This window comes from Talpa occidentalis, unplaced genomic scaffold, assembly GCF_014898055.3.
Source record: "Talpa occidentalis isolate TD23 unplaced genomic scaffold, MPIMG_talOcc4v2.1 talOcc4.14, whole genome shotgun sequence".
NCBI classification, from domain to species: domain Eukaryota; kingdom Metazoa; phylum Chordata; class Mammalia; order Eulipotyphla; family Talpidae; genus Talpa; species Talpa occidentalis.
The window spans coordinates 1526606-1554464 of record NW_023601433.1 but is presented as its reverse complement, the minus strand read 5'-3'; the positions used below and the strand labels follow the sequence as shown (position 1 = coordinate 1554464).

Here is a 27859-nt window from a genome sequence, read left to right as displayed (position 1 = left end):
CGGTCTTCAGGAGGCCCGGCCGCCCCGCCGCGTCCCCGTCCCCTCAGCGCTGGGCCCCGGCCCCGCCCGGGGTCACCACGGGGCCGCGCCGAGAGCCGGAGGGAGCCGCGGGGGCCTGTGCCCGCCGCGCCCCGTGAGGAGACCCGGTCCCCGGCTGGGGGCGCCGCCCCGCGAGGCGCGGACTCACCGAGTCCCCCGGCCCAGACCGGAGCGCCGCGCGCGCCCCCGGCGCCCGACGTCACGGCGCCCGACGTCACGTGCGGACCCGAGAGCGCGCGGGGGGCGGGGCGGGCGGCTCCGGAAGCGACTTCCCGGAAGCGGCGTGGGACAGGGCGCGCGGGCTGCGAGCGGGGCGTGCGCGCTGGGGGCAGGGCTCGCGGGGGGCGGGGCCCGCCGGCGGGTGGCAGGACTTGTGGGGGCGGGGCTCTAGGGGCGGGGGCGGGGCGCCGGGCCCGGAAGCGCGTGCCCGGAAGCGGCGGGCGGGGGCGGGGCCGCGGGGGCGGGGCGCCGGGCCCGGAAGCGCGCGCTCGGAGGCGGCGGGCGGCGGGCGGCGGCCTTTCCGCGCCACAGCCGCGCCGAGCATGGCGGCGCTGGGGCCGGCCGCCGCGGGCGAGCAGGGCCCGGGGGCCGAGGCGGAGCCGGGCGCCGCGGGGCCGCCGTCGCCGCCGGGCGCGGCGCCGGCGCTGCAGCGGGAGCCGCTGTACAACTGGCAGGCCACGAAGGCGTCGCTCAAGGAGCGCTTCGCCTTCCTCTTCAACTCGGAGCTGCTGAGCGACGTGCGCTTCGTGCTGGGCAAGGGCCGCGGCGCCGCGGCCGCGGGGGGCCCCCCGCGCGTCCCCGCGCACCGCTTCGTGCTGGCGGCCGGCAGCGCCGTCTTCGACGCCATGTTCAACGGCGGCATGGCCACCACGTCGGCCGAGATCGAGCTGCCCGACGTGGAGCCCGCCGCCTTCCTGGCGCTGCTGAGGTGCGCGGGCCGCGCCGGGGGCCGGGCGGGGGCCGGGGTTGGCGGGGCCGGGGCCGGCGGGAGGGCGGCCCCGCGCGAACGGGCAGGTGGGCGCAGCCCGGGCCCCCGGCCGCCGGGCCTCCCGCTGCCCCTCGGGGCTCGGGCGGGCGTCGGGGGCGGGCGTCGGGAACCGCGAGGCCCGGAGCGCCTTCGGGGCCGGGGTCTCTCTCACGGGCGACGCTCGGGCCGTCCGGCCGCGCGTGGGCGAGGGCGGGCGTGGGGCGGCCGCGCGTGGGCGAGGGCGGGCGTGGGGCGGCCGCGCGGGGCCTCTGGTCGGCTTTGTGCCGCGGGGGAAGGTGATACTTTGGCGTCGTTAGCTTTGACTCAGACGGGCGCTGAGGGAGGTGTGGGGCTGGTTCCCCCCATTTCAGAAGCGGTGCTGACCCCCCGAAAGGCGCGGGTCGTGCTGGAGGTGACCGCGGCCGGGACGGAGGCGGGCGGCTCCTGATACCCAGTGGCCTCGGCCGCCCGAAGGGGCGAACCCCAGGCGCAGGCCCCCCAGGTGGGCTCGACTCCATCGGAAGGAGCCTGAGGTGCTCACTAGGTTGCCTCCTACTAAGGTCCCCCTCAAAAAAAAAACCTAGGAGTGGGACACTACGGAAAGAAAAGGAGAATGTTCAGCTTCGTTGGTGAAGAAGGAAGCACAAGGGAACCCCCGCCGGCCAGTCCGCCCCCTCCAGGCTTTGGAAGAGGACCCTGAGGCGCGCTGCCCGGCAGAGACGGCGGGCCAGCTCAGTGCTGCAGTGTTTGCCCCGAAGGCAGGAAGTGTTAAAGGAATAAACGTATTTTCTCTTCAGGAACTTTGGCAGCAGGATTATTGTGCTGGGAGGAGCTGCTAGGGGCGCGGCGGATCCGGGTGGCGGAACCCGGTGAGCGCAGAGTCAGGGGAGTCGTGTCCTGAGCTGGGCGCTGTGTTAAAGCTGAAGAGAAAGGCGCAGACAGGGCCGCTGCCCAGGGGGACGGAAGGAATGGCGCCAGATGCAGCCAGGTTGTGGGGGGCAGCGAGATGGTGCATCTTTTATCCCCTCCCTTTCTCTTGTTGGCTGTGTATTGGGTAATTTCGTTCAGTGACACATGAAAGGGGGGTTACAACAAAACTGGAAAGCTCCGTCTGGGTCCGTCTGGTTTCTCGTTCGGCTGGCAGTTCACTGGAAGCTGGACGTGGTCGTAGAGGTTTTCTAGACCAGTTGCAGTGATCTCTCGGTCCCCCGCTTGGTGATGCCTCTCTGCTCCCTAAACCTCAGGTCCCCTCCGTGCAGTCTGGTGACGTTTGGAAGTGTACTGAGATCATTTTATTTTTAATATTCGGTAAGTTTGACCTGAATTTGAGAGCCATGGATCTAAAACCAGTGTCAGCCCCCTTTCTTTGGGGGAAAAAAAAATGGAGATGGCCAGGGGAAGAACTTAGAGGGATAACACGTATCTCACCTTCAGGGCGAAGCTGTTACTCGATCAGCTTCCCCATCAGTAGAGAATAAGTGGATCCATCTGAGTCCTCGAACTTTCTTCACAGCGTCGTCTTTCCTCCGGCCTCAGCAGGCTTTTCTGGCAGTGATGCCTGAACACGTGTTTAAACTCAGTGGGGGGGCCTCCCTGGTGGCGCAGGCAGTTGAGCGGCGCACTGTGAAGCTGTCCACGCCTCTGCAGCACAGGTTCGATCCCAGCCGTCAGCGAGAATCCCGCATGGCAGACCTCTCCTGTCTCTCCCGCTGCTCCCTTCAGCAGGGTATTTCAGTCAGTCTGCCTGTTCTGTTCCCCGCTCTGTCTCTGATGAGTCCTCTCACCTTCCGCGCATCTGGCCTGTACCCCGGTTCTTGTATAAATAAATAAATCTTTAAAAAAATAAATAGGGCCTCCCCTGGTGGTGCAGTGGTTGAGTGCTGCGTTGCGAAGCTGCCCATAGCCTCTGCAGCGCCAGTTCAATTCCCGGCCACCGGCGAGGGTCCCACATGGCTCGACAGACCTCTCCTGCCGTGCCTGCTGCTCCCCTCAGCAGTGTATTTTGTCAGTCTGCCTGTTCTGCTCCCCACTCTGGCTCTGGTATATTCTCTCACCCTCCCGCGCTTCTGACTGTACCCCTTGCTTGTATACGTAAATAAATAAATCTTTAAAAATAAATGAATGAATGAATGAATAAATAGAAATCAACTCGGTGTGGGCTTGCTGTTGTGACGAAAGGTGGCTCCCGGTCCTCGCTCAGGTAGAAAAGCAGGTCACTCCTACACTTAACGTTTGCAACTTGGATGGGTTAATATTATTTAAAAGCTGTTGAATTTGAGTTTGAAGCCCCTTAGGAAACTGCTCGTTTTGAGCCACTCTGCGCCTCCCTTGAGCGGTCCCTGGCTAGAGGTGGGCCTGAGCGTCCTGCTCCCCTGGCCGTCATCTGGTGAGCGCTGAGGACGCGGTGGAGTCGGGAGGGTGCCGGCGCTGTAAGCTGGGAGAGGCGCGCTCAACGGCCTGCCCACGTCCTGGGGGAGGGACCGTGGGGGCTTGGCCAAACCACCCTTGGTTCTTGCTGGCGAGTCCCAGCTCTCTGGGTCAGCTGGGAGTGACCGACTTGGGTGGGCTTGGCTGCAGTCACTAGCGAGGGTCCATCTGTTCCTCACTGTCTCGGCACGGCTCCTGACGTCCCGCCGCCTTGTGTCTTGGTCCTTTCTGTTTGCCTCGGCCCCACCGCCCTGGGGCGGCTTCAGCGGTGAAAATCCTGCTGGTAGCAGGTATTTTCATGCGCTGCCCAGACCTTTTAGTGACTTTCTGCTCGCCGGGTGCAGACACCAGCAGGTGCCAGGTGCGGCAGGGGAGTTCCGCTTCCCCCTCACCCCCGCCTCCACCTGCTCGGCACTGGTGGCCTTTGTCCTCCCCGGGCCTCTGCCTTTGTGCTGCTTTCGCCCGGCTCTCCCCCTGGGTCCTCGGATTCTGCTCCTAGAGGCCCTTGTCGCACCTGCTCTCCTCGCCGCGGCCTTTCTGGTCACCTCTTGCTGTGGAGCAGCTGCTTACTGACTCGACCCGTCATGTCTTTCTCTGCCTGCGGGTCACCGAGGTCAGAGGGCTCTCCCTGGTGCCCCCCGCATCCTCGAGCTCAGGTGGCAGCGGCGCGGAGTTCCGGATATTCGACTGCAGTTCAGGGGTGACCGCGCGTTCTCCCCTCCGCGCTCTCCAGTGGGGCGCTGGTCCTTGACCACGTCTCAGGGCCTGAGAGCCCAGGTGCAGGAGCTGCCGCATCCTCCTCTGCATCCTCCCTCCGCATCCTCCAGGTCGGGGCCCCGGCACAGCGTCTGTTGATAAAGCAGGTCACAGGCAGCCCAAGAACGTTATGGGACAAACCTCTGTCACAGCACGAGTAACAGAGGTAGGGGTGAGGCCTCGCGCTGCCCCTCATGTGTGTTCAACCAGGACGTTGCTTCTCAGTCACTGCATCACCAAACATACCCTTTAAGGGAAAACATCTCGCCCGTGCTTGTGTTTGCTTTTCCGGGACTTGGCTCGTGCCTGGCGCCGCGCAGCCCCGTAGAATGAATGAGCTCGGGGAGGTTCGGTTTCTTCCAGAAGGTCTTGTGGTTTTTCTTATTTAAAATCAAGTTTTCACCTTTGTCTTAAGATTTTTTAATTAGGTTAAATGTAGCCTACACGTTATCTTTATAGAAAACCACTCGTAATTGGGGAGAAAACAGGGACAGTTTCATGAAATGAAGTTATTGTTTCTCTGTGCTTTGGTCGCTGGCAGTGGTGTATGAGAGCTGAAATGTTCGCTTAAAGATTAATTGATGCGTACAAGAACTGGGGTACAGGCCAGAGAGGCAGGGGGTGAGAGGATTCACCAGAGACAGAGTGGGGAGCAGAACAGGCGGGTCCACTGAAGTACACTGCTGAGGGGAGCGGCGGGGAAACAGGAGAGGTCTGCTGCGCCCTGTGGGTAGCTCCCTGGCCGGGATCAAACTGGTGCTGAGAGGCTGCCGATAGCTTCACAGTGCGGTGCTTAACCCCTTCCACCACCAGGGAGGCCCTGAAATGTTCACTTTAAAGTATGAAGCGTGTGGTCACGTCAGTTTAATTTTTATGTTTTGTAAACCTTGGCTTAGTTTTTTTTTATTATATTGCAGTTTTAATCACTAAACAAAGTGTAGAGGAAACATGTGAGTAAAATATGAACCAAGGTAATTGTTAGATTTTTAAGTTACCTTTTTTATAGAAGTGAAAATGGCCCCCCATCCTTGTTCCATGGAGGCCGTGAGCAGCCTGGGGGGTCCCACAGTTCTGTCCAGGCCCAGCCCTGTGCCCGCGCTGTGCCCGCGCCGTGCCTGGTGCTGGGCGGGAGGCGGAAGGAGAGTGAGAAGACACTCGGAGTTACTGTTCTTACTGTTTAAAGTGCAGTAGTTATTTATAACTTGTCTTGCTCCAAAGAGATTTGAAAATGCCCTCAAGAAGCACAAGGGCGAGAAGTGAAACAGCCAAGTTGGAGCTAACACAGGCCGCCGCAGGGAGGCCACGCACTTCACGTCAGTGGTTCCAGCAGGTAACGCGAAGAGAAACCTGCCCCCTCATCTGCATCACGGCTGGTGCCAGGTGAGATGCCAGCTGGCTCCTCAGGAGACGCACGGCGCTTACCTCATGATGAGACTAGGAAAAGCGCCCTGGTGCGGGCCTCCCGGGAGCAGCACTAAGGCGAGCGGTGCCTGTCTCCGTCTCTAGAGAGAGACGTGTCTTTGAGCTCTTCCTTGACATCCGCCAGAGATATGTTGCCAAAGTACAACTGGCTAAAAAGTTTGGAATGGGGGCCTTCTCATAAAGTATAATTAAAAAGCACAAGATATAAAAACTCTTGTTCCTGGAATGTTCTTCCCACTCTCTTTGTCATCTTTTAGATCTTACCTCAGGTAGAAATCTCTGTGAAGCTTTTCCAGATCTCCCTGTCAGCCTGTTACAGATTCTTCTAGAACTATGTACTTAACAGGGCACTTGTCTCTTAAATTTGAGCTACTCAAATGCAAAGGCAAGAAATGGTTTTATCTGGAAAACAGGTCTGCTTCCACAACGGCTGGAATACTGGAGCTGGGCCAGTCCTCGGCCGTTTAATGTAGGACATGAGTGACAAGGCCCAAGAATAGCCGGCCGCACGCAAGGACGAGGTGATTCCGGGAACACCAGGGAGCGTCACGACGGGAGACGCGGGGAATGTTTGCGTCCAGCAAGCCCGGTGTGGTGTTATGGAAGAAAACAGGGATCCGAAAGAAGCAAGACAGTCTGGGCATGGGCTGGCTGCGCGGAGAGAAGAGCTGGAGGTGACAGCCAGAAAAGCCGCAGAGAGGAGACAAGTGAGCTGGCGTGAATTAATAGCTGGCATTTAGGAGGCTGACACCTGGCCGGTAGTTGGGGTCACTGGCTGTGTCTCCCCATCGGGTGCCCTCAGCCCAGCCTCCTGAGGCAGGGACTCGGGCACTCCGGCTCACACCAGGCCCTGGGCTGAGTCACCGCCCCGCGGGCCCCGGGGGTGGGGGGCATCATCCATCCCCCAGTGATGTCACCGACTCTCTCCTGACCCAGCCCTCTCCCCGGACTAGAAGGGGCTGTGCCTCGCCTGATTTTTAGCTCCGCGTTCATCACACAGCGTGACGCACGTCAAGTAGGGATTGTGAGGGTGAGGGCGTAGACTTGAGGCTTGAGTGCCTGAAAGGTTTTGGAAAAATGCCTCAGAAGGGCGTCACGCCGGGAAGCCGCAGCCCTCCCCTGTGCACCAGGCTGGGGAGCGTGAGAATGAGCGCCGGGGCGGGGCGGGGGGCTGGGGGTGTCGAGGAAAGCCAGCATTCTGTCAGGCCGCGGGGCGACGGCGGCCCCAGGGACGAAGTGGAGGAAGTTGAAAGGTCGAGGCCTGCTGTCCTGGCTCCAATATGAAAGCGGCTCTGGAAGAAGTTGGAAGTTGGTGCTTGATCCAAGGCTCACTTTACAGCCGGGGTCCTGGGAACAGTGTTCTGCCGCCTTTAGTGTCGTTGAGGCGGAACGCTCGTTCTCCGGCGCCCTCGGCTGTCCGGGGCAGCTGGCCCCTGGGGAGGTCGCGGGGGTCCGCAGTGCTGTGCTGGGACTCAGGAGAGGCCACCCCGGTCCCCCAGAGCCCCGGGCTTGGTTCTGTCTGAAGCACCCACCCATCCACCCCCACAGCAGGGGGCCGAGTGGGGGTGCGCTGCGAGGCCAGCGTGCGCACCCTGGGCCCTCTCGTGCCCCAAGGCCAGCACCCTGGCGCGGCCAGCACGCTCGTCCTGGGCAAATAGAAAGGCTGGAGATGCCTAGAATGAGACACCCCACTCATGGGTGGGCTGTTTGGGTGTTGGGTGTTCAGAGACGTCGCCTCAGCTCCACAGACTCACTGCAGGCCCTGGCAGGTGTGGGCGGGTTTCCACTCGCTCCTTTCACACGCCCCCGGGGGCCGCACCCGAGTGGGGCCTTCTCCAGCCCCCTGACCCTCCTGCCCTTCCCTCGTCGCCTTCCAGGTTTCTGTACTCAGATGAGGTCCAGATTGGCCCGGAGACGGTCATGACCACGCTCTACACCGCCAAGAAGTACGCAGTCCCGGCCCTGGAGGCGCACTGCGTGGAGTTCCTCACCAAGCACCTCCGGCCGGACAACGCCTTCATGCTGCTCACGCAGGTAGGAGCGGCCACCCGGTGTGTCGGCTTGCACGCGCGCATGCGTGCAGCGTGCCCTTTCCTCTAACGCACGCATCACTGTGGCGGGTGTAGGGTGTAGAGCCGCCTGGGAACCAGCTCAGATCCCGCGGCTTCAGAGGGAAACAGAGCAGAGCCCGGCGTCACCGCTGCAGAAGCGAGGCCCGGGGGAGGGTCGGGCTGGGGTCAGCCGCCGGCGGCCTGGACAGGCAGGGCGGGGCACCTGGTGCTACCTGAGCGTCATCCCCCACGTATGCTGCGTCTGGAGAGGAGACCGGGGTCTGTCTGGACTTGGGCCTGCAGTGGGCGGCCTGCCCCCAGGGTGATTAGCCTTCGGTCTGAGAGAAGGCAGGGGTCCCCTGGAAGAGTGCACTTGCAAACCGGTACACACGAGTGGACAGTCTGGGCACACCTGTGGAGCACACCCAGGCCTTGACACATGCGACTTAGCTGTCGTCAGAAGCCCCGCACTTCACACTTCAAAGGGAAACGAGGTTGCTGTTTTTCTGCTTTGCCGGCGCCGTGGTGGCCTGTGGCGGCCTCTGCAAGTGCTTGCACGGCTCTAGCTGATCATCGAGGTCCTGTTGGCTGCCGCTACTGGAAATGGTCCCAGACAGCCTCCCCCTCGACCCTGTTGTTTTTCAAAAGGAAAACCTGAAGCTGGGGCCCGCCTATCCCTGTAACACGCACCCTGTCGCCTGGACAGTGTCCGCTGGCACCTCTGCTGTTTGTTTCTGTCCCCAAGACCGGAGGGTGAGCGTGCTGACGTTGGCCCCGGGGCACAGCCTTGGGCTGCCGTGGGCAGACACCTGTGCACAGCCCCCCACCCCCTTGCACACTCAGACTTCCTGCTCGTACCCCATTTTAAGGATGAAGAAGGGGCAGCTAAGAGAAATCAACCTCCAGTTTAACACCAGGCACGACCGAGGCCTCAGCCTTAAACTTAACAGCAGGTGACGTGGGGGTGCAGAGGTGGAGCCCACCCAGTGACCTTGCGTGCTGGGTGTTCCCCAGCACCCCCGCGGGCATCTGCTCATCACAGGCGCTCCAGGGTGTGGATGTTCTACGCGATCTAAGCTCACCCTCATTTTATAGATAAGAAATTGGAGACCTACAGAGCTGAGGTAACTAGAGGCCACGTCAGCGCGAGGCAGTGTTCTTGGGTTTTTCCCCTTTGGAATTTGTGAAAGTCTGAAAGGGTTTAACGTGTGTAGATGTATTTTAAAGGTTGAATCATAAACCTCAGGAGCCGACGACCCTAACCAGGATGGCTCACAGGACGTTCTGGCTCAGGGCGGACCAGCTGCTATGGGTGCGGGGCTGGTGGGGCTGGTGGTGCCCTGAGAGGGAAAGGAACTTTCCAGGCCTGGGTGGGTATGAGGATGCATTTTTCCAGATCTTTGCTTGGTAGGGTGATGTGAACTAGCCTGTCGGTTGTCATGTGACCCTCATTCCTGCCAAGTGAGTCATTTGCACGGAGCGTGTTCACTAAGACGGGCTGTGCACGCAGTAGCATGACGTACACGGAGACGCTCACTGGCGGGGCGCCGTCCCCCGGCACTTCGTCAGAGACAGAGCCAGACTCGGGCCGCATCTTGGGAAGCTGTGTTTGGCAGCAGTAGATGCCGTAGGAAACTTGACGCTGCCTGCGTAACCGGAGGAGCGGCTGCAGAGTTGCTACTCTCAATAAATACTTAAAATCATTGTTTTTCCTAGGGTGGAAATTCAATTTTTTTATCAACATTAAAAATACAGTTGAGTTGGCCAATTAAAATATCTACAGATATCAGAATTATGCTTGTTAAAAATGTACCAGTTTTCACATTTAACAAATACAGCTACTGTGATCCTAGATTGGATCTTCCCCTAGAAGGAAAAGTGTCTTTATAGAACGTGGTGTCAGTTGAGGAAACCGAAGTGCAGACAGCAGACTGTGTAAAAAATACTGTATTGCTATTTCCCAAAGTTAATTCTGGGATTATATGAGAGAATATCCTTAGGATTGCGTAAGAGAAACACACACTGAGGTGTTCCAGGGTAAAGGCCTATGATGCATGTAATTTATTCTCGGGAGGTTCAGAACCCCCTCAAAAAAGTCCACGCACATGCACATAATTATCAAATGCACCTCGCCTGCTTCCTCAGGCTCCGCTCGTCTTGATCCTCCCCCGGCCCGGGGTTAGGTGGAGCAGATGTGTCATCCTAGCCACAGCCGCACGGCGGGTGCTGGCGTGCGGGGGACGGTGAACAAGGCAGGTGCGTGCGTCCGTCACATTCAGGTGGGCAGGTTTGGGTAGAAGGTGTAAGGTGTCCTTTAGGCATGTAACTTCTCTATAACTTTGAAGTTATTTCTAAATAGAAACGTGAAGGGAAAACATACCAGCGAGAGTTAATATCCTATTAATACACATTTTTATTTGTAGAGCCGGGGTTTCATTAAAATTTGACTAAAAGCAAATTAATATAAAAAAGCTCAATATATAATCTGAGAAGAGTATTTTCACAAACATTTGAATAGCCTTTAACTTTAGAAGGTTGTGTGTACACATGTGTAAAGATTGTCAGACATCTGAGCCAATGTGTTAGCTGTTCTCCCCTCACAGAACACAAGGTAACCGTTGAGTTTAGGGATCTTTATCATTTGTTTGCAACATCTGAGTCACTGAATCTTTCGAAAATAAATTTTACTTTAAAATTAAGTGGCGAGGGGCCTCCCTGGAGGCGCAAGGGGTTGAGCGCAGCGCTGGGAAGCTGTCCGCAGCCACTGCAGCACGGGTTCGATCCCGGCCAGGGAGCTACCCACAGGGCACAGCAGCCCTCTCCTGTCTCCCCGCTGCTCCCCTCAGCAGTGGATTTCAGTAGATCCACCTGTTCTGCTCCCCACTCTGTCTGTGGGGAGTCCTCTCAACCCCCGCATCTCTGGCCCGTATCCCAGTTCTTGTATGCATAAATAAATAAATCTTTCTTTAAATAAATAAATAAATAAATAAATAAAATAAGGGGAGTGCAATCAGCCATACCAAACTCCGAGGCTCGAAGGCTGCTGACGGCTCCCTGTTCTCTGTGGCTTCACCCACGTCCCAGCGAGCGCCTCTCCCATTTCGTGTGTGTCCGGCTGTCACGGAGCAGAGCTGGCCCCGGGCGGGCGAGCATCACTGACGTGCCTTCATCACAGCTCCCTTTTCAGTTTTTAATTTTTTTTTAAACCCTACTTTTAAACTTTTTTTAATTACGTGCATCCTTTTTCATGCACATTTTATAAGCTCGTTTTCTGGCTTGTGGGTTAGATTAGCTTTGTTGGCAGTGTACAGGCTCCATGTGAAGTTTGCGGGGGCATCCCCAGCCCGCCCCCCCGCACTGTGTTCATTCTCCTTGTCATGTGACACTCCATCACGTGGGCTATTTGTTCTGTCCTAGGCCTAGTTTTTTCTTTTTTCTTTTTTTTTAATCCAGAAGATTTATTTATTTATGCATACGAGAGCTCAGGCACAGGCCAGAGATGCTGGGGGTAAGAGGATCCACCAGCGACAGAGCGGGGAACGGAACAGGCAGACTGACTGAAATACACTGCTGAGGGGAGCAGTGGGGAGACAGGAGAGGTCTGCTGCGCCATGTGGGTAGCTCCCTGGCCGGCCGGGCATCTAATTCGGGCTGCAGAGGCTGCGGATTGCTTCATAGTGCGGTGCTTAACCCCTTGCGCCACCAGGGAGGCCCTAGGCCTAGTTTTTTCTAAAGTCTCCAGGGGGCTCATGCTTGGAAGCCCCTATACTTCATTCACTCCCCACAGTTAGAACAGGAAATGGGGGGGAGGTCCAATGTGTGGGTTCTGGTGTGCTGATGGCTGGGGTACACTTTAGTGAGGAGATGGTAGACTTTCGGTGCCATCAAAAACTCGAGCCGCGCTAACCTGATCTTCGCTGGCCAGTACAGCTCCCCGAAGCTACGTTTGTAAAACGAGGTGCAATTGTCTGCCATGTCTGACCCAGGGAGCCCTGAGGCCCAGCATAAGTCCTCTGCAAGGGGCAGCCAGCCATGAACACAACGGGGTTATCGGGGGTATGAATTGTGACCTCAGTGGGGCGTTTGTGCTTTGAGCTTTTTGTTTCTGGTGGAATGAAGTGTTCCGGCAAGCCAGGTTCTGTGTCTTAAGTGGCTGTTTCTACATATTTAGCAGTTGTGACCGTACCGCGTTAACGTCGATTGTGTACGTGTGAAGGGAGACTGAATATAAACTGTCCTTCTGTCTGTCCAGGCTCGATTATTCGACGAACCTCAGCTTGCCAGCCTGTGTCTGGACACAATCGACAAAAGCACCGTGGATGCCATCAGCGCCGAGGGGTTTACGGACATCGACATAGGTGAGCTCCTTTTTGTATCGTATGGAATGTGCCTTTCAAGCAGTCACACTTTACCAGCCAGCCCTGTTGGGGACCGAGCTGTTTCAAAACTAGGGTTCACCCACTTAGTTTCTCTTGAGGGTTCTGAATTTTGCAGACTAGAGCCAGCTGAGGCTCCAGGGCTGTGGCTTTAAATATTCTCTTCGTCATGATCAACAACCCAAACTGTTGTTCTCAGCCCTGGCTCAGGTACCCAGCCCTCTCCTCGACGTTTGCGTTTGGAGATTTTATAGGCATTCCAAACGGCCCAGCTCAGCTGGCAACGCCCTGCTCCTTGGCACACCCTTTCTGTTCCTCCCCAGCCTTTCTCACGGTCCCAGCATGCACCTGGTGACTCAGGCCAAAGCCAGCCTTGTTCTTGACTCTCCCTCCTCTCACCTCCGTGTGCAGTTGACCAGCAATGCTCAGATCTGCCTTTTAAATGTGGCCTGAACTGGCCACTTCTTGGCCTCTCCCTTGCCTCCGCCGCAGCTAAGCCGCTGTCCTCTCCCCAGGACCACCTCTGTGCTCCGCCTGCTGTGCTGTCACACACCCCTTCTCCGCGCAGAACAGATCGCAGTCAGAGCAGACCGCATGGCTGCCTTCCGGCGTCTCCCACAGTGAGATCCTGTGTGGTCGGGCTGTGTGGTCAGGTGGGCCGGCCTCCCCATCAGGGTGGTGCTGGCCACACCAGCACTCCCCGCCCGCAGCCCTGCATGCCGGGGGCTGCTCTCTGCGTCTTGCCGGCCATGGGACCCACCCATGTGCAAAGCTGGGCCCTCGCAGTGGTGCCCTGACTTTGGCTCTTACTTTGTTCTTAGAATTTCATCAGGGGACCCCAGCCCCCAGGTGCAGACCATACCCTTCCGGGAGGAGGAGTGGCAAGCTCGTGAACAGCTGCCCGACATCCCTCCAGCTCCATCCAGCCTGGCCTCCCTCACGCTCCTCCCGGGTTGCCCTGACCCAGGACACTGGGCTGGGGCCTTCTGTTCTAGGCCCAGCAGGTGCTGTCCTTCGGGCCAGAGCCCGTGTCCCGGTGGCAGCTGCCTCCTTGTAGTCGGCCAGGCTCAGGTCCGGTCCCATCGGGCCACCTCAGGCTGCTGTGGCTCCTCTCACTTATTTCTCTTGATACCTGTCACGCTCAGACATTCCCGTCTAGCTTTTGGGAACGTGACTTTGCTTGTGTGCCCTCCCCTTCTGCGCTGTGAGCTCTTGGAAGGCAGGCCCAGGTCCCGTCTCCCACTGTCCCTCGAACACCGACCCAGGTGCGCATGTTGGCCCGCAGGATCGCCCGCTGTGCCCGGAGCGCCCCCTCCCTCCTGGACACACGCTTGTCCCTCTGCCTGGACACACGCTCTGCTGGACACCGGCTGCGCCGGGGGCACAGTGCTCTATCACGTGGGGCCTCGGGGGATTTATACTCACCTGGAGGCGTCCTGAGAGCCGGCCCGCCTCCCAGCCCTGCCCCCACGCGCGTGGCGTCTCTGCTGAGTCACTGGCCTGTGTTCTGAGGGAAGCGGACCTTGGTCTTCACGCTCCTCCAAGGGGCAGTCCAGAGCGCCGCTGCTTCTCCGTCTCTCCCTTGGCACTGGTTCTGGCTGCATCGTGGCCCCTGAACTCCTGAGTTGCTTGATAAACAGAATCTTAAGTCGGTGCCTTGCACAGAGTAGACTCCTGTAAGCAGTTGGTGATTCGCTTCGTTTATATTAAAATCCCGTGTTAGACTCTCAGTGGAAATTTCTGCTTCTGACACATCTGCCAGTGGAGGATCTGTGTGTCCACCCGTCCTGTTTGCCTCAGTTGTGCTTGGTGGACATCGGGATGGAAAGAGGGCCTCTCTCACACCCTGAGGGAAAGCGGGGCCTGGCTGTCGGAGCTCTTTCAGAGCTATTTTTGATTCTGGGCTTGTGTCTCTCCTATGGGGTTTGAAATGTGAGTCCTCAGGGTCCAGAGGCAGGCCGAGCGGGTGTTCAGTGCTCTGTGTTCAGTACCCCTGAGTGGACTGTAATCTGTCATCTCGGGGATTTATTGGCAGGAGTCTTTTTTTCCTCTGACAACAATCTCGACATTTGAGTGAGTTTGACGACTGGCATGACTATGTGAGAAACCATATCTTAAAGTCTCCGGTGTGATGAGGAGTATCTTGCATGTTCAGCCTGATCATAATTTTTTTAAGGGAAACTTTGCAGTGTAATGTCTTCCATTCTGAATATTTTTAAGCACAGAGTCTATAGGGCTAAGTAACCTGTTTTTTTTTTTTTTTGTGATTTCAAAACAATATAATCACGTTTGTCAGGTTTGTTTTGTTAAAGAGTAAATATTCCTAACTTGAGTTACTTTTGTATTTCCGTAGACACACTATGTGCAGTTCTAGAAAGAGACACACTTAGTATTCGAGAAAGCCGGCTTTTTGGAGCTGTTGTACGATGGGCAGAGGCAGAGTGTCAAAGACAACAATTGCCTGTGACTTTCGAAAACAAGCAGAAAGTTCTGGGAAAAGCACTGTCCTTGATCCGGTTCCCACTGATGACCATTGAGGAGTTTGCTGCAGGTGAGTCTGGACTTAACCCCTAGCTGCTCCCAGGTAGCTTTTTTTGCTGGTCAGGATCAATTTTTTTGTAAATGTTTAACTGCACTTAATATCACCATGTACAGTCCATTAATAGTACCCAAGAAGGGCCTCCCCAATGGCACAGCGGTTAAGCGCTGGGCTGCAAAGCTGCCCACAGCCTCTGCAGCGCCAGTTTAATCCCCGGCCGCCAGCGAGGGTCCCACATGGCGCGCAGACCTCTCCTGCCGCCCGCTGCTCCCCTCAGCAGTGTACTTCGGTCCTTCTGCCTGCTCTGCTCCCCGCTCTGGCTCTGGGGGATCCTCTCGCCCTCCCGCGCTTCTGACTGTACCCAGTGCTTGTATAAATAAATAAATCTTTAAAAAAATAAAAAGTACCCAAGAAACCTCCTTCGTGCCCCTCTATGTCATTAATCTCACTCCCTCCTCAATTCATTGCTTTTTCCCATTTGTGAATTTAATGTAAAAGAACTCAGACAGATGTGTGTTCTTTCGTGTGTGGCTTTTCCTAACACTGCGCCTGTTAGGCTTGTCTCTGGATGGCTTGCTTTCCTTTTCAGTAGTGTATAATATTCTGTACAGGAATGTGCCATGATTTAGTGATTCAGTTCACCGCTGTTTGACCTTGGCTGGCTTCTGTGTGGGAGCCATCCCAGACTCCTCATGCAGCACACCTCCCCATGCTGCAGGCTTGTTTCTGGACCACTGCAATAAAGCAAATACTGCAGTAAATTGAATGTCACAATGAAGCAAGTCACACAATTTTTTTTTGGCTTCCAGTGCATGTAAAAGACACAGTTATACAATACCGTAGTGTGTCGTGTCAGGCAGCACCCCGCCGTCAAAGGAACAGGCGCCGTGGAGCAGACTGTTGTGGTGGGACGTGCCGAGAAGGCAAAACCTGGCCTTTTTATGGATTGAGTGATTTTACAGAGTCAGTAACTGGGGCAGGAGGACAAGGTGAAAAAAGCTAGAAAGAAGCAAATGTCTGCTTAGGTTGTCTAGGCTTTTGGGGGGAATCTGTGGATGCGGGTTAGTTGAATGGCCCGTGTTTGAAGATCAAAATCAAGCTTCCAACCCCCACTTGTAGTTCCCATCTTATTAGCAAGGCGTCCGTTGATCAGTCTCTGGGATGCAAAGTTAGTTGCATGCATATCAGTCGAGGACTCCCCAGGCATCCTGGTCACACCTCCTGACATTTACTCGTCCAAGGAGATCAAGTGCCTGTTCTTGTTTAACCTGAGAGGAACTTTTGCAGGGTCGGTGTTTTGATTCTTTGCGTTTAGGTCATTGACTGACTGGGCCATATGGACTTTGGACTGAAAAGGCCAAACTGCGTGGCTGGATGGCGGCTGAAGCAGCCCTTGAAGGCTGGCGGCGCCACAGTGGTCCGCGTGCATGGCGTTATGCCTAAACACTGTCGGGAAAGCAATGCCGTCAGCCCTGGAGCAGGGGTGCTGCAGACCTTTGATTCGTAAAACACGCGCTGTCTCAGACGCACCGTGAGCCGAGAGGTGTCTGGCGTCCTCGGCCGCACAGTGAAGAGAATGGAGAGTTTGCCCTTGGTGCCCACGCCCTCCCCCAGCCGCGCGGCCATGTCAGATTGTGCGGTTTAGTCATTGGGGGGCGGCGGGGCGAGGGCACGTTTAACTGTGGTTTTAGTTCGCTGTTCTCAGATGATCAGTGACGTTGACCATGGAGAACGGGGCACCCTCGCTCGTGAGATGCTTGTCGGGTCTTTGCTCTTTCTCTGCTGACTTGTTGCTGCGCATGTCTCGTCAGATGTGTGCGTTGCTGGCACCCCAGTCCACAGCTTGCCTTTTTCTTGTGTTCGCTGTGTTGAGAGACAGAGGATCTTGATTTTAATGAAGCTAATTTCTTAACAATTTGTTAAGGAAAGAGCTTGTTAATTAGTCTCCTGTTTAAGATATTTCACCTGCACCAAGGTCAAGATAATCCATTCATTTTTCTCCTAGGAACTTTGCATCACAGGTAACTTGTGGGGCTATGGTCCTGTCGGGTTTGGGGTGGTTTTTTCCCCACATGTTTGTGTGGAGTGAGGGAGGTCAGGGTTAGTCTTGGCCCCATGACTAGGCACTGAAAGTGAAAAACTGCCCGTGCCACCGTGTCCTGCGGCCAGCCCTGTGTCAGGCCTCCGGCTGTGCGTCCATCCTGCTCCACTGGTGGGGGTTCTTATCCAGCTGATTTCTGTAGTTTTATAACAAATCTTGAAATCTGGTAGTGAACGTCTTCCAATTTTGCTCTTCAAGATTTCCTTGGCTATTGCTGATCTTTTGCATTTTCATATAATTTTTAAAATCAGTTTGTCACTTTCCACCCCAGAAAGTCGCAGCATTTGGTTGGAGTTGCGCTGGGTTCAGATCAAGGCGGGGTTATCGACATTTTTATGTTGATAATAGCGAACTCCCGATTTGTCTTTACTTTTTTTAATTTAAATTAAATTAAAATTTTAAATTAAATTCTTTATGTCTTAAAGAGTTTCCCTTAATAACATTTTGAGCTCTGGTAGCAGTCTTTATGTGTTTGGTAGGCTTACTCCCCAGGGGTTACATTTCTTAAATGCTATCGCACGAGATGCTTTTTAAATTCACATCCTGTTGGGCTCTCCACTGGCATTTGGACGTAAGTGGACGTCCATGTTGACCACGTTGCAGGTCATGGTGTGTGACCCAAGTTGGCAACTTGCCTCCTGCCCGCGTCGGCCGTTTGGTCTCTCCCTCTCGGCCTTAGACACCCCCTCTGCGCGCCCTGTGGACTTCGAGGTGCTAGTGGCTTCCTGCAACCTTCATTTGCTAAGGACAGCCCCTCCTGTTACTATGAGCTTTCATCATGAGCTTTACCAGATGCTTCTCATCCTTGGAGATGTTGGTCCCTGGTTTTCTCTTAATATGGTGACCTACAATGACTCATTTTCCAGATTAACTTCCTTTCTTTGATTTTAATTTATTGGGAATTATTAATCATGTCAGTTATTATGGCTTTTTTGAGATAAATGTACAGAGCAGCAATTTTCAGCTGTATTTTTATTTATTATTATGGTTAAATATCTCTAAGTATTTAACCATCAACATTCCCGCAGGTGAACATGCAGGTGTGTGTTTAGGATCAGCCGCTGCGTCCGTGGGTGATACATAAGCGTCTTTAAAAGCCGGGTCTCCAGAGCAGCACAGGCTTCTCCCGGTAGCTCCCTATGCAGCTGCGTCCATTCCTGACCCGTTTCCGCTGCTGGAACTTTCCTCAGATGTCTGTGCCGCCCCACCTGGCCTGTCGACCCCTTGAGGGCCATCCCTGTGTGCGCTCATCGAGGCAGTGGGGGGACCTGGCTCCCTGCAGAGCCTGCGAGGAGCATCGGCAGCGGGGCGGAGTCACTCCAGGCCTTGGCTCTCGGGTTCTGGCCGCGCGGCTGCAGGTGGAGCAGGTAACACTGCAGCCAAGGCCCCGCCAACGTCCCTCAGCTGCTCACCCCCACGTGTGCTTGTCTCCGCAGGGCCTGCACAGTCTGGGATCCTGTCAGACCGGGAAGTGGTGACCCTGTTTCTCCACTTCACCGTGAACCCCAAACCGCGCGTGGAGTACATCGACCGGCCGCGCTGCTGCCTGCGGGGGAAGGAGTGCTGCGTGAGCCGCTTCCAGCAGGTGGAGAGCCGCTGGGGCTACAGCGGGACCAGCGACCGCATCAGGTGCCCGGCGCGGCAGCGCGGCCTCTCCTGTCTGTCTGTGCCTTGTGTTTTCACAGCAGGGATCAGGGGGGCAGCGGCCCCTCCTGAGTTGGGGTGTGGGAGCGCTCAGGCACCTGCTTCCCCCTGGGCACCCCTCCCTGAGGTGAGTCTGGGCCAGGCAGCACTGGTTCAGTCTCGCTCTCATGCCTCGCCCTGAGTCTGGTGTGCTGAGCAGGAGTTGGTTCTGCTCAGAGACAGCGTGTGGAAAGGGTCGCAGTACACACAGACCAGCCGCGGGCGTCGCATAGGCCAGCCGCAGGGCGCCAAGACTCTTGAAAGGTGCCACTGGGGAGCCTGCGCGCGGCTCCCGCCCTTGTGCGGCTGTCCTTAGGGTCAGTGTCCAGACAGACTAAGCAGCGGTTTTCATGGCACATGCCTGGCGGGTTGCCACTGATGGCACTTTTGTGTAAAACTAGAAACCTGTAATAAGCTTGTTTAAAAAATAGAACTCAAAGGCGAAAGAACTCTTACAAATACTGGGTAAAAATAGAAATTGAAAATACGTATTTTGGACTATCTAGTATTTGTTCACGGTGGGAACGTAACAGGACGAGCCCGGAGCCTCGCACGGGGGACAGTCATAGTGATTACCACCATACTGTTGCTTGGGATAATTTAACAGTAAATTAGGGTAGAAATAAAAGACTTAAGCATTCAATCCAAATAGCTAGAAAGTGAAAAGCGAAAGAGCCATAAGAGAAAGAGAATCGTAGAAATTAATGACTTAAAATAGCAGACTGGAAAAGCCCATAGCTGCTTCCTCAGGAAGACCGATAAAAGAAAGAAACCTCTGGCAAAGGTAGTAACATGTCAGCTCACACTTAGAAACAATAATGGGAATATCATCACATGCTGAGGAAATTTTCATTTTAATTCTGGGTTTACTTTGTGTTAATAAATTGAACATCTTGATGGAATGGATCGTTTTATAGCCAAATATAAATTATCAAAATTGAAGAAGAAAGCCCGAATAGACCAATTACCATGGAAGGAATTAAAAGTTATCAAAGACCTGTCCCTTCACAAGGTGGTTGTAACAGGTGAGTTTTACCAAACCCTCAAGGAGCAGACCATTTCCTTGAGCATTAAAAGAAGAAAATACTTCTCTTAATTATTGAAGGAAACTTAACCCTTTACAGCAGTCTGACGAGACAGACGTTTTCTGGCTCGGTCTCACATAGAAGACCTTCCATGTGAGATGCTCGAGTAGCAACTGGAAGCCCCTGGAGGAGCCCGCACGCCTGAGAGCGGGTGGTGGGGACGTGCTCCTGGGCTGACGCGCGCGTGGAGGGACAGTGTGCTCGCGTCGGTCGCTGTTGGAAACATGAGACGGCCCTTCACCGTCATTCCAGATAGGACTCCTGACAGCCAGGCCAGAAGAACACGCTGTTGGCGCTGTAGGCCGCGGAGCCCTCCAGCAGGCCTGCGGCCAGCCTCCTGCTCTCCCGCGCAAAGTCCTCTCACTCTGGCCGCTGCAGCGCCCGGAGACAGAGATGAGTGCCGGGGCCCGGGAAGGACTCCTCTCTCAGCAGACGGCGTTGCCTCCATCAGTGGTTCCCAAGACCATCCAGCCCCGTTCTCCCTTTTTGTAATAATGGCTTTGTTTTCCTTACCGCCCTGAAAGTGAAACTCGGAGCTTGTTCTCCCCTCATTCTTTATTGCTGCAAGGGCCTGTTGGTAACGTGGAGAAGTCAGCAGGACTCAGGCCAAAGGGGGACCTGCGCAGGAAGAGGCCCCAAGGTGCCCATCAACTGCCCCCCCACCCGGGACCTGAGTTCACCTCCCACCCCCTCAGCAGCCCGGCTGCCCAATGACGTTGCTTTCTGCCAGGGTTCTGCGTAAAACAAAGCGCCATCAGTCTAGTTACCCAGTTTCTGTTCCTGCGCGCTCCCCGGCTGCTAAAGTCTGTCTGTGGCCAGAGTCCACGCACACGGGCGCACTCAGTCATTTGCAGGAGGATTATGGGTTTGCTCGTCCCTGCTTGCAGTGACTGCCCTCCGGGTAGGCGTAGAAGTGCTGCCTCCCAGGCAGCAGGACCCCACCGTCACCCCTCTGTGGGGCGATCACGGCCAGGCCGCCCAGTGTGACTGTGCTTCATTTTGTCTTCTGTGGAATGAAGAATGGGGGCTGCTAGGACGGGTGTTTTAGGATTTAAGGTGACTGTGCCCACGGTGCTGCGGCCCTGCATCTGCTAGATCTTGTCTTGGGGAATTCGTAGGGTGCGGCCCACAGACAGCGCGGGCTGGCTGTCCAGTGTCTCCCGTTTCCGTGGCGCTGCCTCTTGGGGTAAAATGACCACAAGAAATCATTTTTTTTAAAAATCAGTTTATTCCATTAAACTGGAATTAGATTCCAGTCTCGGTTACAAACAAGCTTCTCGCTGATGTGAGTTCTGACACTGGAAGTTAATGAGATTGTTTGTCTTAGGGATTGTTCTAAACCCGCAGTCAGCCTAGCGCTCTTGGCTCCCTGCTGGTGGTGCCCCAGCCTGTGTGCGGGCAGCATGCCTCCTCGGGGTGAACTCCTTTTGGGACCCTGGTTTACCTGAGTCACCTCAGGTCAGTGATAGTCCGTTAAGCCTGAGGGAGAGCAGAGGTTGCAGTGCGAGTGCATGAGGTGGTTCCAGCCCGCCTGGACCTCCCTGGGCACATAATGGCCGCGAGCAAGAGCCGGCTTTGTGCCGCTGACCTGCATGCCAGGTACGGTCAGAGTGGCACGTTCTGTTACATATTTGCCATGATTTAAAAAAAAGGCTAAAAAGTGTTTTAATTTTTCACTGACAATATTGAGTAAAAACAGATCCCATTTACAATTGTAGCAGATGACAGTGGCGGGATTAGCCTGCAAGGGAACGTGCTGTGTAGCAGGTTTCTGAGGAACTGGAGCTCCTGGACTGCAGTCAGATGCTGCGTCTCTCTTGGCCACCTCTGTGTGCTGTGCGGTTCCTTCTAGAAGTCCCAGGTCTTGGGGGGGAGGCGGTGACTGGGCAAACTCACTATAAAGTTAATTTGGAGCAGTAAGTGTTTCTCTAAATGGTGTGCATCAAACACGAGAGGTGTTGGATGTTCCATGGTCCAGGTCTGGCATGAAGGAGCATTAAGAATGTGAAGGGGAGGTTATGGCGGAGGGGGAGCGAATCACAGCCGGGAATATGAAGGCAGAGCTTGCCGACACTGGCGGCCTACGTTCATATAAATTAAAATTTTAACATGAACAAATGCCATGAAAGTGCCGGGACAGGTGACTGTTGATCACGATGAGGATAAGCTCATGTCTAACGTGGGGTGGATCATAACTTGACTAGAAATAATTCAAAATTTTTATGTCTCAAACCAGCATAAAATGAAATAAATATTACTGAAATCCACATAAAAAGACTCAGTAGAGAAAAATGGAGAAAGAGCAAGCTTCCTTGAAGAGAAAGGCCAGCAGCTGTGAGCATTGACCAGTAAGCGAAGGCAACCTGGCTGCTGAGAGTGCGGTCTTCAGGCCTGAGGGGTGGGAGGTGGGGTTTTCCCAGAAGCCATGTGATGGTGTCTTCTAAAGCCTAAGGATACACCCTTCGCTGGCCCCTGCTCCTGTGCCGCTGTGAATCTGTCTGGGGTTGTTGTCGGGCCCTGGCGTCGCTCAGCAGGCGGCGTCCTGCGTAACAGCTGCGGCTGCCCTGCCCTGCCCTGCCCTGCCCAGCAGCCAGGGGTCGGCTGGATGCGGTGAACCAGTAGTAACCGTTTACCTTTTTACAGGAAAAAGAAATGACAAGAATATATATTCTAGTAGGATTTCTGAAATGGTCACAGAAAAAAGGTTTTTTCCCATCAAAAAATGGAACTAAAAGCAAGAGGAGGACGTGCACCCAAGACCTTCGCTGGAGGCCGCCTCGGTCTCTCTCATTTGTCTGCATTGTCTCTTTTCTTCTCCAGTACAACGCGCTGCTATTTTTTTTTTTTATAAGAAAAGCCTCTATTACCAAAAGTAATACATTGTTAACCTGAAGGTGGTCCTCCTGTGGTGCTGGGAGCTGCCCGGCTTGGCTGCGAGCACAGCCACACAGAACGCCGCCTCCCAGAGCCGGATCCCTGGCGGCCTGTTCCCTCGCAGCCCACGGCCACGACTTGCAGCGTCTCTGCTCATCCATTCGTTACCGTGTCCTCCACTGGCCAGTGCAGGGGTGGAGAGACTGTCTGGTTGGCCAGGCTCTCCCAGGCCCGCGAGCTGGGGGAGGGCCGCGGTGCAGGTGGGGGGAATGGCCGGCGTGTGGTGATGGAGGCGCAAGTGTCTGCACTAGGACACACTAACGCAGGCACCACAGCAAAGTGGGTGTTTAGGTTGAATGAATTCCTTTGATGCAAACACGCACGTGCAGAAGACATGCTCCTTGAGTGCCATTTAGTTAAAATTGAGCTTTTCTTGGTAAGCGGGCAACGTTTCCAAGGAAATCTCATTTCTAAGGAAAATGAGATGTTTGAGGTAACACTTTAAAAAGTCACGAACTTGAGACTGGGTGTGTACTCAGTCGTGTGTGACTTTGTGTCTGGCTTTTCATCCTCAGGTTCACGGTCAATAGAAGAATCTCAGTGGTGGGGTTTGGCTTGTATGGTTCGATCCACGGCCCCACAGACTACCAAGTGAACATCCAGGTACGCCCCCGCCGGCCGGTGTCCGGGAACGCACGCCGCTGGACAGCGAGGCCCAGGCCTCAGTGTAGTCAAGCAGGGAGTCAGTGTTGGTAGCGTTTTCAGCCTAAAGACTTCTATTTTGCAACTGAGCTGAAAAATCTGGTTTCGGAAAGTGGGGTCCGGGGTCCTTCAGGGAAGCGTTAGTGTGCACTGCTTTCCGTGGCCCCGAAAGCACCTCTTCTGCCTGAGGTGCCTCTCTTGGGACTCCCCCTGCCCTGAGACTCCAGGGCTCCCACAGCCGCTGCAGAGACCCCCCTCCCCCCCGTGCTGTCAGCCACCTCAGCCTCTGGTCTGCTCCGCCCGCCCCGCCCGCGCGCTCTGCAAGCAGGGCCGTACTTCACGTGGAAGGGAGTAAACCGGTTTCAAATTTTGTTTATCCACAGGGAAAATTTAAGATAGGGATTTAATAGTGAAAACCATGGTGAGCTTTGGGATTAAAATGTACTATTAGTTTTAATAAATAGGTTCAAACCCCATTGAAGTTTGTCTGAAAGATGTGAAAGCAGCTTAGCAGCTTTGTTTCCAGGCTGCTCAGGGGCAGAAACCCACAGCAGACCTCGGGACACAGAGATTCCCGCCCTCGCTCTCTATTAAGGGCCATTAACACCTTTCCAGTAGGGTCGGCCCAACCCCACTCAAGCAGGCTGGAGGGGGCGAGCCCGGGGTGGGGGCGGAGGGGCAGGCCGTGGGTATTTGCAGGTGCTGCGTGGGAAGACGCCGGGTAAAGGAGTAGAGACAGGGTTCTCCTCCTGCCCCGGTGGCTCGTACCCCTCCAGATGCCACCGGGGAGGCCTGTCTGGGTCTGAATCTCAGCACGGCCGCCTTCTAGCGAGACCGGACAATCGAAGGGCCAGGACTGGCCTCGACCCCCCTGGCGGCCTCACAGCTGCGGGCCCGGGGGTGAGCCACGGCCGTGTCTCCGCGCGACTGGCTGCCGCCAGTTCTGAGTAAAGGGCTCGATCGGCCACGGTCTGCTGCGTGCGGGGTCAGGTTCGTGGATGCTTTTCTCCTTGACCCCGCAAGCTCTGCCTTGAGCTTCCAAGCTGTTCCGTGAGCGACAACCCTTCACCACAAATCAGACTCTGTCCGTCTAGCCCCTGGCCTTGCGCCTTGCCCTGCCACGGCGGGCCCGGGCTGGACTGCCACGGGTTCCACGCCAGCCCTCCTATCGGAAGCTCCCAGTGGGTGTCCTCCTCCAGCCCAGGGCATGGCTGGAGAGACAGTGTAGATCTCACCCTGGAACGCTGCCTTTTAGGTCCCTTGAGTTTCAGTAAAGGACATCTAGACAGAAAAGGCCGCGGGAGTTCCAGCCACAGGACATGGGCTGGCCGGGGCCACGCCAGGGAATCCAGAGAGGTGGGCGCTGTGTCCGGGCGCGGCGGCCAGTGCCCAGGGCGGGTGGCGCTGCCTCGGTGGCCGGAGACCGCTGTGCAGCACAGCCGTGTGATGTAGACACGGGCTTCACTGGGCCCGAGGCTTCTGTGCTTTCTGCAATGTGTGTTTCGCTTGGTTGAGCTCTATCTCTTTTTCAAAATTACAGATAATTGAATATGAGAAGAAACAAACCCTGGGGCAGAACGATACTGGATTTAGCTGTGACGGAACTGCTAACACTTTCAGGGTCATGTTCAAAGAACCTATTGAGATCCTGCCCAACGTGTGCTACACAGCCTGTGCAACGCTCAAAGTAAGAGTCACCAGTGTTCAGAAGGTTCCACCTGGTGCCCTGGGCCTTGGTTTCCTCTTGCATGTTACAGCGACCTGTTTTCAGTTGACGTTTTGCGAGTGAGTGACAGGAAGGCCTTTTAGGAAGAGGGGAGAGGAGGTGGAAAAGAAGTGGGTGGCTCTTGTGCAGCTCTGCCCATGAGGAATGGCCCTTCGTGAGAAGCGCAGGGCGAGCAGGAGGGGGAGTGTTAGAAGATCAATAAAATAATAATTTCTTAAAACCATTTTACATTGTTATCTGATGGCTAAGCTCTACATTCATGTTTTTAATCTGCTTAGCTACAAAAAAATCCATTTTTCATTAAATGGCTTGGCTTACAATTTCCTAACAAAATACAGTAGATTATTGACCTAATTAAAACACCGTATTAAACTGAACATTGATTCAATGAAAAGGACTAATGACTTGTGTCCTCACTTAGGGTCCGGATTCCCATTACGGCACCAAGGGACTGAAGAAAGTGGTCCACGAGACGCCTGCTGCTAGCAAGACGGTCTTCTTCTTTTTCAGTTCCCCTGGCAATAACAACGGCACTTCCATAGAAGATGGACAGATACCGGAAATAATATTTTATACCTAGTTAGCATACTCCATAGCACATCTTGGTGAATAGTGCTATATAGTCTAGCCACAAAGGCATAAAAACTGGCCACCAAAAATAATTTTGAGTGTCGTGAACATTTATGATTGTAAGATGAGAAACATTTTAGTTTCTTAGAGGAGATAGCAAGTTGTTGGTTTTATCTGCATGATTGAAAGGCAGATTAGCCATTTTCTTACAACCTTGGGGGGGAGAAAACTGGGTGTGATTGTTAAAACCAAGCAGCTCTTTCGGTTTTATCTTGTTTGATTTCATAGGCCAGCTGATGCCTGAGCTTTCAGCAGTTTTATTATTGAAAGATCCTTCTTAGAGATAGACAGGTGATTTTCTGTTTTGTTAACTATTTCGAAGGTGGGATGAGATGGGCATATAGACTTAGTTATTTTGAAAGTTACGTGAGATCAGACAGGTCAGTATTCATGCAGAATTTCTATTTACTCAACTAATTTCAGAAAATTAAGAAAACTGACTTTATATTTGGAGTTTTGAATATCTGATGGTTAGCATTTGGAATATTGGTAGAAATAGGCTTAATAATGCCCAGGAAATTTCCAGTGCATTTACAGAAAAGGTTATTTTGTATAACAGTATAGTACTGTGTTGCAGAGTAGAGTTTTGAGCTATAAATGGAGTTTGTACAAGTTCACAATAACGTGATATAAACCGAGGATCTAAAGGTATGGCCTAAGGCTGGATTCTTTATCCCCAAACTGGATTCTGGATTCCTGCTAACTGCACGGGGTTGCTGTCACTAGCCCCAGTGTCAGGATGAGACTGAGGGTGGCGACCCGACGGGAGGTCAGCGGGCCCACACTGAACACACTTGCCGGCCAGGACCTGAACAGAAGGACCAGCGTTCCAGCAGCTGCTTTACATTTTAAGCTGTTGAAAGAAAAGTGAGCAGAGTCGCTTCTGAAAAACACACTTTCTGTTCACCTACACAGTTCAGTGCAAGAAGTAAAACGTCTGCTGTCCAGGCCCTCATGTCACAGTCGGGTCTGTCAGGATCGGGGGGAGACGCAGTGATATTTATGTACTATTTTTATATAAATGATGATAATATTCTTTTCTCCCCTCAAAGTGATGTTATTAAAAAACTTTCTTGTAATTAGGTTTAAGGTGTATCACTTGTGGAAGATGGTCAGAAAAAAAATCAATTTCTTTAAATAATAGAATTTTTTTCTAAAGGGTGGTAATTTGGATATGAAAATTTTTCACCTAAAATGTTTCATTCTATATTTTCAAGAAGGTAGTGGGGTGTGCTGGTGCCAGAGGTGTCTTGAAATGGCTGACGGGGAAGCTCATCCTGGCACCAGGGCCTCCACAGTGACCGGCTCAAGGCCCAGCTGCGGGGGGTGTTTGGGTGCCGCCAAGGCGCTGTGGAAGCCGGTGCGGGCACCACTGGGCCTTCAGCACCACGACCTGGAGGTGGGTCTGTTCTCACCTTTGTGGCACGGGACCTGCGTCCGTTGTGTGGCCCTGAACACCATGGCAGGTGCCACCGCACTGTTCACTGACTGGGGCAGCCCTGGAATTTAAAAATAAATACGGTTACTCCTGCGTTCCTCTTGTCATTTCTTTTCCGTCCCAGCATTGACCGATGCCCTTTGGAACAAGGGCTTGGCTGCTGCGCTTTGACTTGGGTGACCTGTCGGGGTGACCCCTGAGGACCGTGGCCTTGGCCCCCTGGTGTCCCAGGCGCCCCTTGCTCGGGCAGAGCCGTGTCTGAGAGTCCTTGAAGGAGGGAGGTCGCAGACGGTCTCCCGGCAGCGGGACACTTGGGGTCTCCAGGTCACCGCTGTGGGGCTGCATGAACCCCGAAGGTGCTTGACGGCCCACTCGCACGGGAGGGGCTGCCTGTTTTTGAAAGGAGGACTCCAAGGCCAAGCGATGAGTCCGCAAGATGTCCTTGCAGGTCCCAGAGCTTTTTTTTAAAGATTTATTTGTTTATACAAGCACTGGGGACAGTCAGAAGCGCGGGAGGGTGAGAGGATTCACCAGAGCCAGAGCGGGGAGCAGAGCAGGCAGAAGGACCGAAGGACACTGCTGAGGGGAGCCGCGGGCGGCAGGAGAGGGCTGCGCGCCACGTGGGACCCTCGCCCGGCAGGCGGCCGGGATCGAACCCGCGCTCAGAGGCTGCGGGCGGCTTCGCAGCCCAGCGCTCCCCCGCCGCGCCACCGGGGAGGCCCGGGTCCCAGAGCTTTTAAGAAAAAAACGTCGGCGGGAGCAGACGCGCAGGGCGCCCGGCCCGCCACGGCCCGCGGACCCGCCCCGGCGCGGGCTCGGGACCGGCCCGTCCCCGCCCTCAGCGGGAACCGGGCGGGCCGGGCCGAGGGGCCGCACCGCGGAGCCGGCGTCGGAGGCGGGCCCGAGCAGGCACGGGCTGACGACGCCGCGGCCACCCCGCGGGCCCCAGCCCCCGCCCGGCCCTCGCGCGCCGACTGCACCCACGACCCGCCCGGCGGCGCGGGTCCCGCCGCGGCCCGAGCGCCCCGCCGCCCCGCAGGCCG

General features: G+C 55.2%; 1 protein-coding gene across 1 annotated transcript; it reads left to right on the top strand.

Annotated features, from left to right (window-relative positions):
• Nucleotides 1–581: 581 nt before the first annotated feature.
• BTBD1 (BTB domain containing 1) lies at nucleotides 582–26929 on the top strand. The gene is made up of 8 exons (XM_037509954.2): nucleotides 582–967; nucleotides 7489–7645; nucleotides 11915–12020; nucleotides 14392–14589; nucleotides 18115–18307; nucleotides 22896–22983; nucleotides 24563–24709; nucleotides 25170–26929. The coding sequence occupies exons 1-8, from the start codon at nucleotides 582–584 to the stop codon at nucleotides 25326–25328; spliced, it is 1434 nt and encodes a 477-aa protein (XP_037365851.1). The 3' UTR covers nucleotides 25329–26929.
• The last annotated feature ends 930 nt before the right edge of the window (nucleotides 26930–27859 follow it).